This window comes from Panicum hallii, chromosome 4, assembly GCF_002211085.1.
Source record: "Panicum hallii strain FIL2 chromosome 4, PHallii_v3.1, whole genome shotgun sequence".
NCBI classification, from domain to species: Eukaryota; Viridiplantae; Streptophyta; class Magnoliopsida; order Poales; family Poaceae; genus Panicum; species Panicum hallii.
The window spans coordinates 41336715-41348874 of record NC_038045.1 but is presented as its reverse complement, the minus strand read 5'-3'; the positions used below and the strand labels follow the sequence as shown (position 1 = coordinate 41348874).

Below are 12160 nucleotides of genomic sequence, written 5' to 3'. Positions count from 1 at the left end.
AGCTTCAGAGGGCCATGGGAAACCGATTCAGGGGCTTGACTCGGGTGGAAGTGGAACGGAAGGTAGGGCTCGATGGCGAGGTCGAGCGGCAGCACTGATGGCGCGGTGATGGTGGTACTCGGACGCGCGTGAGTAGGGGCTCAGTGCAGCCCTTTTATAGGCGCACGAGGAAGAGGGGAGAGGGGAGGTGGAGCTGGGCGCAGCACAACAGAGGGAGGCACGACCAAGACAAGGCCGCGGCTTCGACGGCGCGTCGTGGCTCGGCCGTCGGGAATCGACAGTCACGTGGCGCGTGCGAGTTGGTAGGGGCGAGATACGAGGCACGACAAAACACCGGCAGCATGCCCGGTCGGTGGCCGGTCACGGCCCATTGCGGGTCGCGCCTTGGCGCGGCTCGCCGGCGCAGGGATGCCCTGCCATGTGACGGTGCTTCTCTGCCGGCCGGAGCAAAGCAGGGGAGGGGAGAGAAGAGAGAGGGAGGGAGAGAGAAAAGAGCCGGAATTCAAATTAAATTTTCTCAAAATTTTGAACAGAAACTTGAAAAACTTTGAACATAAAAGTTGTAGGGAATTTAAAAATCTATGACTTTCATTTTGGATCAAAGTTCATTTGAGCCTTAGTTTAGACGTTATTTTAAATTTAAGACTACTAGGATTTGAATTTCTATTTATCTCATGTGTTTAACATTTAAATTTACAAATGGTGTTTGCAGTACACTTTGTAAGGTACTAAAATATAATATATTTTTATGCTATATTTTTATGACAAGTTGAGCTTGTATGGTTATAAACACAAGGACCTGAGGCGTCCAGCGGGCCCACTTCCTGCTGGCATTCTGGTTGGCCTAAGACCACGCGTGGATCAAACATGCGCTATCCTGAGCCGTGACTTTCCCCAGGCCATCCAGGCCCACGGTCCCGACCGGCCAGCCGGTCATCTGGAGCCTCGGCCCGCGTCCCCGACTGAGGGGTGACCAAGGCCTCGGTCCGTACTATGGTTTCGACCTAAGACACCAACCGAACTTCGCCACGCATGTGTCACTTTCCCCGACCGACGAGGTCGGGGGCCTGCCACGCCTCGCATAATGACCGTCCTCGGGGTCAGGTATTGAGGATAAGGAAGGACGCACCAACATCAACTACCGTCCAGGATCAACCATTTCCCTATGGGGGTTACAGTCCCTCTCACTACCGCTGCAGGAGGATACTGTTTCACCTCCCCGTCCTCGTGAAGGGACGAGACGCAACATCATCACGATGTGGCAGACACGCCTCCATCACAATAGAGTGACGGAGCATAGCACTAGGGACGGAGTGTGACTACCGTACCGTACTTATCATCGCACGCTCGTCCCCTGACCGACGGAGCATGACGCACAGGGACAAGATAAGACAGCCGCTCCATGACGCAGGACTTGGACGGTGGTTTTCGGACGGCCTCGACTGCCTGAGTTGGTGGCTCCGACTGGCGGAGCTGACAATCCCGACCAGCGAAGGAAGGAACACTCTTCCTTTCTACCTCACTCTTTCTCCCTTTAATTCCCCTATAATGGATGACCTCCCTTGGACTATAAAAAGAAGGGTCATCCGCCTAGGAAACATATCATTATAACCTACAACTTGATAGATCTCGATCGTACTACATCATCCACTCGCAAGCTTGTAACTCTACAAACTCTTACGAGCACCTGGGCTCAAGCAATACAACTGACTGAACCCCACTGGACGTAGGGCACGATTACCTGAACCAGTATAAATTTTGAGTTATTGTATGTTAGGCCACATCCAATCACGACGCGCGATACACACTTCGAGTTGGTTTAGCTGCCGGCCATTTCCGGAACCAACAAATAGTTTCGGCCATTCCTTAAAAAAACAGTTTTGGCCTAAAGACAATTTTGTATCGGTTGCAATACGTATATGCGTGGTTATTAAAGAAAAGAGGTCTTCTATATATATAATAAAAATTTCATCTTGTCAAAATTTCGTGGATATAGCTACATTTATTTGCATGCATATATGCCGCAAGGCCGACGCATATCGCCGAGCAGAAAGGCACCTGGGCTTTGGTGATGAGGCGGCATGGCTCAAGAGAAGCGGTGCGCAGGGTCGCACAAGCAGGGGGCAGGGGCAACATGGATTTTATTTTAATTTTACTCTTTTTAAAACTGATAGTTTAGAAATAATCCCTCTCGAACTAAATTTTCCAAAAACTAGCCCTTAAATAAGTAATGCCAAACTACATGGCACGACTCGTAACTAAAGGACTAGTTTTTGTAAATTTAAGTTGGAGAGGAACTATTTTTAAAATATCAGTTTTAAAAGGGCTAAAATTAAAAAAGAATATTCCTAACTGCGTGGTCGATTGTGGGAAATGCAGCCGAGCGGTAAAGGTAGAACAATTGCAGATAGGGTTGGAGGCCAAAGTGCATAATAATCGTCGTTTTTAAAATTCTCGCTCGCTAAATCAAAGAACACAATATTCTAATGCTCGCTGTCTCATGTGCCAAAGATCCACAATTGTGTAATGGTACTTGTGAAACTATTGAAAGTTTAGTATGAATTGCCATATAACCATAGAGTATGCGCAACAAAAAACATCGAATCGCTTCATGTAAATTCATCACCCATCGGAACATTAGATAACACTGCATACACATAACTGAGCAAAAGAAAAGAAACTGTGTAACTACTAACTGGCATGATTGGTCCTCTTCACCAAACTAGCACACTGGGCAGACGAAATGAAAACTAAATATTAGAGGTGATGATGAAGGCTACCGGTGAGAATACCACTCACCGCACGCATCACTCAGGAATCTCTCCCTATATAAAGGCCACAAAGCACCATGGCCTGAGCTCACGGCACGGCCTCAACAGAGGAAGCAAAGCTTTCACGGCTCGTCTGGCTGGGGACGCCATCATGGAGCTGCTTCCTCTTCTCCTCGCCTGCTCCCTCCTGTTCACGGTTGCAGCTCCTGCCCGGGACATCACCAGCGTCTGCGCCTCGCAAATCAGGGGTACATATAAATTTCTACCGTAGCTTAATTAATTGTGCTGGTAATATAATTATTTTGACTCTCTGTCAGTGACTTCGAGCCATTGTATTATATATGTACGGCCCATAGTACGTTGAGATAGCAGCTAGTGCTTCTGAACTTGAAGAATCACGACAATTTTTCAAGGAAAACAGTGATATGATGACAGTTTAAGAGATGTGAAACGAAATTTTGTTCTTGATTTCATCGAGATATAAATCTAGTTCTCTGCAATCACCTATTTTTGTTTGAGAGCATTCACAAAAACTACAGTAGCCTTCTTCGTGCCAATGATAAAGTGTCGGTTGGTAACAGAGAACAGACAAACTTATACCAGCACAGTAAGATTTTCTTCAGAGATCATGCACATGTCCTTTAATTTATTAACCTCCACTTTCCCGCCTGTCTAAGACACCGTGACACACTGAATGCATCCCATTGAATTCTGGGGAGGCGGCGGTGCGTTACTGCTGCCAGATTTGCACCATGATTATCCACGAGCCTTTAAGCTCGTGACGAGCTCGATCAGTTGTTGCCACCACCATTCCGATCAGCCGCTCCAACTAACACATGTATGCCCGTGTTGCATGTGCACGTACACGATCGAGATGTATGGCCGGCCAAATGCTTCATCTCTTTTCTTTTGGAGATCTAGAGCTTAGATACAGCAATGTAGTAGTAGATGGTGTGTCAAATTTCAGTCGCTAGGTCCGCATTGCTTTTGTTTTTCCAATTTAATTCTGATTAATAATTATGACATTATTGTGGACTAATAACTAGTACTCCTTCCGTCCCAAATTATTAGACGTTTTAGCTTTTCTACATACATAGTTTTTACTATATGCATCTAGATATAGCATATATTTAGATGCATAACAAAACTATACACCTGGCAAAACGACTAAATTACATAGCGAGTAGTTCTAATCAGCACCTTTTTGTCCTTTGGCTTGTCATGATAAGGTTGATGATGCCAGTATGGACCCATGGGTGTTACAATTATCATTTTTCAAAATCTTTAATTTAGTTATATTATATCATCTAACATGTTCTCTCTTATCCAAAGAAACCAATCAATAGATGAAAAGAATATGTTTGTCTTCAAGTTTTATGTTATAATAACATAGCATAGTACCTACAATTTTCCTTAGCCTTTTTTCCTTGCCGGGCATCCAATAATGTACAAGTGGACCTATAATACAAAATGCTTTCAACAAAACGCATGACAATTGACCTACTGATTTAATCTGGTAGGACACTAGAAAAGTGTGTATTTGTGGTCCGATCCTCCCACGCGTCTTGTGGTTGGGAGCACTATTCCAATTTCAGAAAGACGAAGTTTGTAGTACTCTGGTATTAGCAACACTGACACCCTTATTACATATTCAAGCTACAACACATACAGTACTGGTAGTCCAACTATGTTGGTTCATCACAATGTTTCCAAGCTGATGAGTACTCAAGCCAACATAATATGCAACTTTTTTATTTGTTTTGTACTCCCTTTGTACCAAATCATTTTAGTTTTTCTAAATATATAGTTTTTATTATGCATCTAAATACACACTATGTATTATATATTGTAAAAACTATATATCTAAAAAATACTAAAAATTTTACTAAAATGGCCTAGTACTTGTTTTGTACTGTGCCGTCGTCTGTGTACTTTGGGCAGGAAAAAGGAGAAAAAATTAGATGTTTGCGTGAGCCGCGTTTCCGTTCCCTCCTGTAAAGTGTAAAGTGTCAGCCTCGCCATTTTACCCGGTTTGACGTTTTTCTTTGGGGGTCACGGTCGGTGTACGAACGTACCTAGCACAAGCCGCCATCTTGCTTATTGGTGATTGCTGAGACGTGATAGCTAGACTAATGGAAGCAGCTAGCTGCTGCTACACGCTATTGACTACCTGAAGCCCAGAATGGTTGCACATTAATTTTGGCTTCATCCTTGTCATGGGGTTATCTTAATAAGTAAATCATTTCATTTTTTTAGTTTGCGTATTGGAAAATGATATGAGCATGTGTCTCAGAATTTAGCTTCGTAAATCAAACTATACGGTTTATTTCTATGTTCCGTATATATCTTGTTATTCGAAAATACTAGTCAAAATTATGTTTCGGGGACCACGCAGTTTCCTAATAAACATCACTTATCTGTGACCACTTGTGCACATGTTGGCACTATCCATAATAACGTACACTTGGCTATTGCCAAAACTGTCGGCCTAACCATGGAATTCAGAACACACCAAGAGGTCCCAAACAAAGGAACCAGATTGGCCTACATGGGCCACAAAATGGGGTCAAAGATGCTAAAAGGCGATGTAGATGTGTGAAGGAATCAAGTAGCTAGCTAGCTAGGTTGCATTGTAGTAGTACCGAGGTTATATTACACGGCCGGGTCACTCCCTATCTCAGGCATCGTCTCTTAGTGGCCGTTTTCTTCAGTATTATTGGTGCTTTGCTGCTGCTGCTGCTGCCTAATCTCTTTCAACTGGTGGTGCGTCGCTGTCTCACCTCGCAATCGACAAGACCACGGCAGACGGCACCGGCCAGAATTTGGGGCACTGTGACCATCAAGAGGCAGCGGCGCACGGCAACTACCTAGCTTGACAACGGGCTTATTAGCTGGTAGCTTCAGTATACTGTTGCCTGGAATAGTGACGCGAGATGGGCTAGCAGCGATCAGCTAAAGGACCACTTTCTTCTCAAGTGCAGTCTACTCCTTATATGCAGATGCAGTATATCGAAATTAAGGGCACCGAAAGAAAAGGCTTCCTCTTTTCTTGTAAACACAGCACTCATATATGCACGTACAGAAATACACCAACGACATTAAAATTTTAAATATTGACGGAATCATCGCAGACACCTTATATATTGTCATGTCTCGTCATAGAAATAGAGTTTATTTTCAACCAACAATTCCCCTCGCTCATGGATTTTAATTTTTAGGTCGGCACTTCGGCAGTATCAAGATTATTATTTACAAATCTAAGTAAATACTCTTAATTAATTAACTTTGTAGGCGTCTACAATCTTTTTTTTTGTAGATTTCCCGCACCGGAACAGCTCGGGGCTCCACCTGACACTGCACCACCCGCAGAGCCCCTGCTCGCCGGCGCCGCTCCCGTCCGACCTCCCCTTCTCCACCGTCCTCAGCCACGACGATGCGCGCGCCGCCCACCTCGCCTCGCGCCTCGCCACCAATAACGACGCGCCGCCCCGCCGCCCGACGTCGCTCCGCAAGAAGGCCGCCGGCGGCCGCTTCGACGACTCCCTGGCCACCGTGCCGCTCTCGCCGGGCATGTCCATAGGCGTGGGGAACTACGTAACCCAGCTGGGTCTTGGCACGCCGGCCACCTCCTACGCCATGGTCGTCGACACGGGCTCGTCCCTCACCTGGCTGCAGTGCTCGCCCTGCGTGGTGTCGTGCCACCGCCAGGCCGGCCCGCTCTACGACCCCAGGGCGTCCAGCACCTACGCCACCGTGCCGTGCTCGGCGTCGCAGTGCGACGAGCTCCAGGCCGCCACGCTCAACCCGTCCGCCTGCTCCGTCTCCAACGTCTGCGTCTACCAGGCCAGCTACGGCGACAGCTCCTTCTCCGTCGGCTACCTCAGCAGGGACACCGTCTCCTTCGGCTCCAGCAGCTTCCCCGGATTCTACTACGGCTGCGGCCAAGACAACGAGGGGCTCTTCGGGCGCTCGGCGGGGCTCATCGGCCTCGCGCGCAACAAGCTCTCGCTGCTCTCCCAGCTCGCGCCCAGCCTCGGCAACTCCTTCTCCTACTGCCTCCCGACGTCGGCGTCGACGGGGTACCTCACCATCGGGTCCTACAACCCGGGGCAGTACTCGTACACGCCCATGGCGTCGAGCTCCCTTGACGCCTCGCTCTACTTCGTCACCCTGTCCGGGATGTCCGTCGGCGGGAGCCCGCTCGCGGTCTCGCCGTCGGAGTACAGCAGCCTGCCGACGATCATCGACTCGGGCACGGTGATCACGCGCCTGCCGACGAGCGTGTACTCGGCGCTGAGCAAGGCGGTGGCCGCGGCCATGGGCGGGGCGGCGCGCGCCCCCGCGTTCTCCATCCTGGACACCTGCTTCGAGGGCCAGGCGTCGCGGCTCGGCGTGCTGGCCGTGGGCATGGCGTTCGCCGGCGGCGCGACGCTGAAGCTGCCGACGAGGAACGTGCTCATCGACGTGGACGACTCCACCACGTGCCTGGCGTTCGCGCCCACGGACAGCACGGCCATCATCGGCAACATGCAGCAACAGACGTTCAGCGTCGTCTACGACGTCGCGCGGTCCAGGATCGGCTTCGCGGCCGGCGGCTGCAGCTGAAGGGCGAACCGCACCGCACGGCACGCATGGATGTGAGCGATGCCATGGCATGGTAAGCTCAGGCTTGGTAATTAATTGAAAATGGATACACATGTAAATTTCAAGTTGATGAAGATTATTGTGTTACAAGTTACCGAATTGTTCATTCTACGCTCCTGTAAACTGTACATCATTTATATATAGGTAAAACGAGTATCTGAATTTATACAGCTCGTTCAAAGTGTCAACAATTTATAAGGTAACGAAAACAGAAATGTAATGACTGGACGGTTTGGTTCATCCTTATGTCTGTTCTTGATCAAATCCCCCAAGCCCTTTGTTCAATTCTTTTTTTCAGTTCGTTGCCATTGTTTCTCTACCATCAGGACGTTACGGGAAACAACTTGACTTTATGACATTTATGCCCCGGTATTCGCCTGTTTTTTAGTATAAAAACTGGTACCCCTAAGAGCACCCTGCGGCCATCATCAACGCCTTGGCAGTTGGGCTGGCCGTCCCTCAAGGTCCTCCAGCAGCAAAGTGCCTCTCACCGAAAGGACACAATGCTAACACCAAAATGTTCGCAATATCAAATATTTCAAGTTCAATCGATTAAGTTTTAGGAGATGGCGTATGGTACTTAGGATTCATGACATGACGCGTTTCAAGCCAAATACCATACATGTCCACGTGAGCTATCATTGATGGTGTAGAAAAAATGCACTCTTGAGCCTGGTTTAGAAAGCAAACTAATTTAGGAGCTTTTTCTGTATTATCAGGTGAAATGCTTTACGATATTAGGGCCCCTTTGGATTGGAGGATTTTTAAAGGAATTTTGTAGGATTACTGTTTCTTAGGATTTTTTCCTATCCGATCCTTTGGCTCATCAAAAAAACGTAGGAAACAATCCACAGGAATGCATTTTTTAGCGTGATTTCACAGGAAAGTTACCAAGAGGTCTGACCTCTTGGAACTTTTCCTGGCGGGAATATTACCGCGTTCTGCTCCCTTTCGCGCCGCTTCTCGTTGTTTTCACGCATACTGCTCCGTCTTCCCCCTGGCGAAATAAAAGAGGTGGAGAAACAAAAACACACTCTCCCCTCCCTGGAGAAACAAAACACACACTCTCCACTCCCCTTCCCATCGTGACCAACGACGAAACCTATCCACTTCTCAGATCGTCGACTACCGGCGACCACATTCATCCCCACCAGGGAAGGCTAATCAACACTGCAGGTACTCTTCTTCCATGTTTGATTTCTGATTTGTTGCTTCCTTTTCGTTTTTCCCCATCAGATCTGAGCATCATCGGCCTCCTGTCCATTCGACGGCCATGGCGACCACAGGGCCTCGTTTCCCATTGGAGAGCACAAGGCAGCATTCCCCATGATGGCCAACCAGTACTGCAGGTATCCGTAGGTTCTTCCCCATCTGCCGGCGCTGCCCTTTTGTTTACTATAGTTGATTTGAGGCGCGGCTCTGCTTCTAAGCATGATCGATTTCCCATGCGCACTTCCGTATTTGGCTATATGGTGTTTTGACGGAGGCAACGATGCATGTACTAGCTCAGATGCAGGCACCACGAATGCACTAGTATAGATTGACGGAGGCTTTCTCTTCTTATAGTTATTTATTATATCTAAGTTTGCCGTAAGATATATTATAATATTCTGATGCACACGATGCGCTTGATGGAGATTCTCTGCTTCTTGAAAATGTTTATTATTTCTAAATTTGTAGTGAAATATAGTACAAAATTATGTTGCACACGACGCACTAGTCTTGCAGTGAAATATACTATAAATTTTGGTCAGCTCCATTTATTTTGGCATTCTTGATAAGGTCCAAAATTTTTCTGGGAAAAATTACATTGTAATGTTCTTCTAGGGAGGTGATGTCGGGTAGAGGTCGTGCACAGATAGCTGTTCAAGGTGATTTGTCTAACGGACGGGATCTCATGAATGTTGACACAGAGCATGATACTACTGAGCCTACTCCTGAAATTGGTAATGCTTCTAACTTTTACTGCATTTGCACACTGAAAATGTAAAGTAAATTTGTATATATCTATTGTTGAATGCTGGAATACAGGAACCACTCCTAAGAGAGCCAAATGGAGCCATGAGATGAAGTTATTTCTTATTGGGCTCCTCAAAGATCATGATGTGCCAGGTTTTAGAACACATAATGCTTGGAGTAAGGAGGCATGGACAAATATTGTTTGTCGCTTGAATGCAAAGTTTGGTTGTTCATTTACTCTCAACCAAGTCAAACAGAAGGAGCAGGACTTAAAGAAGGATTATCGTGTTGTGAAAGAATTACAAGAAGAAAGTGGTTTTGGATGGGACAGCGAGAGAAAGATGGTGACGGCACCTCCAAATGTTTGGGCTAATTTTGCTGCTCGCAAGAACAATTCTGATGCCCTCACTTGGCAAGATAAATCATTTCCATATTTTGATGATTTATTTGCACTCTATGATGGTGAGATTTTGGACCAACAAAAAGTTTTATTCTCAAACAGGAGCTGTAATTTCTTTTTCTCACCAGTCTTGCAATGTAATTGTGCAGGTCGTTATGCAGAAGGGAGGACTCGTCATGGTATGGATCATTATGCAAACAAGGCAAAGAACGCATCAAATCCTTCAACTCAACAAGCATCAACAGCTGTGACATATCAATCACCGTCTCCTACTTGGCCTGCTGAATTTGATTCTGGTTTGCAGTTTCCTTTTGATGAAGAGGCTGGTGTGACTCCTGTGCAGCACATGAAAACTCCTCCTAGCTCAACACCGACACCTTTAGAAGGTACGGAATCTCGACGTGGAAAGAAACAAAAGACTAAATCTTGTAGTCCTGAAGAAGGATTTCATGAGAGGTACCTAAAGCTAAAAAGGGAAGAAATTGATAGATTTGCTGCTATTGAGGAAAAGAAATTGGAGGATCCTTACAGCATCAACAAGTGCATCACGGTGCTTGAAAGCTTAAATGATCTACAAATGGGGGATATATTATTGGCTTCTGATATTTTCCAAAACAAGAATAACAGGGAAGTTTTCTTATCATTTCAAGGTGATGCAATTCGTTTGGCTTGGGTTAAAAGGGAGATTGGGCATTTGCAGGCTGAAAAAAACTAATGGGGCTGGTTGCATTGATGCTTTTGTTTGGGAGTATTTTGTGATACTTTTGTTTGGGAATATTTTGTGGTACTTTTGCAGGCTGAGAAAAAACTAATGGGGCTGGTTGCACTGATGCTTTTGTTTGACAGTATTTTGTGATACTTTTGTAAGAGTACAATAGTAAGAGTACAATATTTCTAGCAGCACAATGTTTAAGTCCTGTGAGCTACATATTGTTCTAGCAGTACAATAGTAAGAGTACAATATTTGTAGCAGTACAATATTTAAGTCCTGTGAGTTACATATTGTTCCCACATCTGATGTGCTATAGCATCTCTCTTTTGATTTCCAGCTTCTCTAGAATTATTAAATCTCTGTATATCACTGTTATAGTTGTGGTCACCACTTGGCATTTCAACAACCTGTTCTGGATCTAACTCATCATTGGAATTAGTTGGCCACTGCATATCTCCATTATGTAGGCGTATAAAGTTGTGTAAAACACAACAAGCAACTGATATATCAACTTGCTTATCAACAGGATAGTGTGAGCCAGTCCTTAGTATAGGAAATCTCATTTTCAATATACCAATTGATCTCTCAATATGGTTTCTCAGTTGTGCATGTCGAAGATTAAACAGCTCCTTGTAATTCCGAGGCTTTTGATTGGCTCTTCCTTGTTCTTGTAAGTGATACCTTGTTCCACGATACGGTGCAAGGAACTGTGTTGTGTTTGCATAACCAGCATCCACAAGAAAAAATTTACCAGGTGGTACTACTAGGCCATGATCAAGTGCATCTTGTAGAACTCTTGCATCTGAAGCGGATCCCTCCCAACCGGCATGTACGTGGACAAACTTCAAATCAAAATCGCATGCTAGCATCACATTTTGAGAAATTGTTTGCTTTCTATTCCTATAAGGTTCTTGCTGTTCCAGCGGAAGTATCATTGGCATATGTGTCCCATCAATAGAGCCAACACAATCCTGCATAAAAAGAAATTTAATATTCATTGCTGTTCATATGATAGATATTTTGAAATTCTAAGATAACAACTGGATTATATATTTGTTTATACCTGAAAAAAGGGGTGAAATTTTGGTCTTCTCAAGATCTGATGTGGATGTAGAGACGGTGGACGAATATATATGCATGTTAGCTGTGTAATTGCATCAAGCACAGCTCCAAAGTATCGACTTATTGTTTCTCCACTGTGTTGGAAGAAATCTGCCAATGTCTCGTTACTTGCATTTTTTGCTAGTGCATATAAAAATATAGCAACTTGTTCTTCTACCGAGACAACTCTTGAATCAGTAAGGAGTTGTTTCTCACGAAGCTTGTGTACCAAAGCATGAAAAACACTAAGTTCCATACGGAAATTTCTTTTACTTAGGATCTCATGCCCAGTTAAGATTTCTTGAACACGAGATGCTCCTGAAAGTTTGGATGTGTGCATAGGTGTCTTTGTAGATGGTTGTGATGAACTGCTTTCTAAAGTCGGGAAAACGAAAAGTATGAACTCATCTTCATTTTGTGACCTTCTTTGATAGTTTCGATCCATGAAAGTGACAACCAAAAATAACACTTTGCTAGCTTCTTTTATCAACTGCTATTGCCTGGAATGAATTAAGCACAAGAAAAACATCTACCATCATGACTAACATATATGCAGAAAAATTGTTAAGTACG

General features: G+C 45.2%; 2 protein-coding genes across 2 annotated transcripts; both read left to right on the top strand.

Moving 5' to 3' along the window:
• The first annotated feature begins 2845 nt into the window (after window positions 1–2845).
• On the top strand, window positions 2846–7679 carry LOC112890076 (aspartyl protease family protein At5g10770-like). The gene is made up of 2 exons (XM_025956923.1): window positions 2846–3019; window positions 6088–7679. The coding sequence occupies exons 1-2, from the start codon at window positions 2923–2925 to the stop codon at window positions 7374–7376; spliced, it is 1386 nt and encodes a 461-aa protein (XP_025812708.1). The 5' UTR covers window positions 2846–2922; the 3' UTR covers window positions 7377–7679.
• A 707-nt stretch (window positions 7680–8386) lies between these two features.
• Window positions 8387–11137, top strand: LOC112890895 (uncharacterized protein At2g29880-like). Its single transcript, XM_025957767.1, has 4 exons — window positions 8387–8764; window positions 9243–9361; window positions 9447–9836; window positions 9924–11137. The coding sequence occupies exons 1-4, from the start codon at window positions 8742–8744 to the stop codon at window positions 10487–10489; spliced, it is 1098 nt and encodes a 365-aa protein (XP_025813552.1). The 5' UTR covers window positions 8387–8741; the 3' UTR covers window positions 10490–11137.
• Window positions 11138–12160: the final 1023 nt, after the last annotated feature.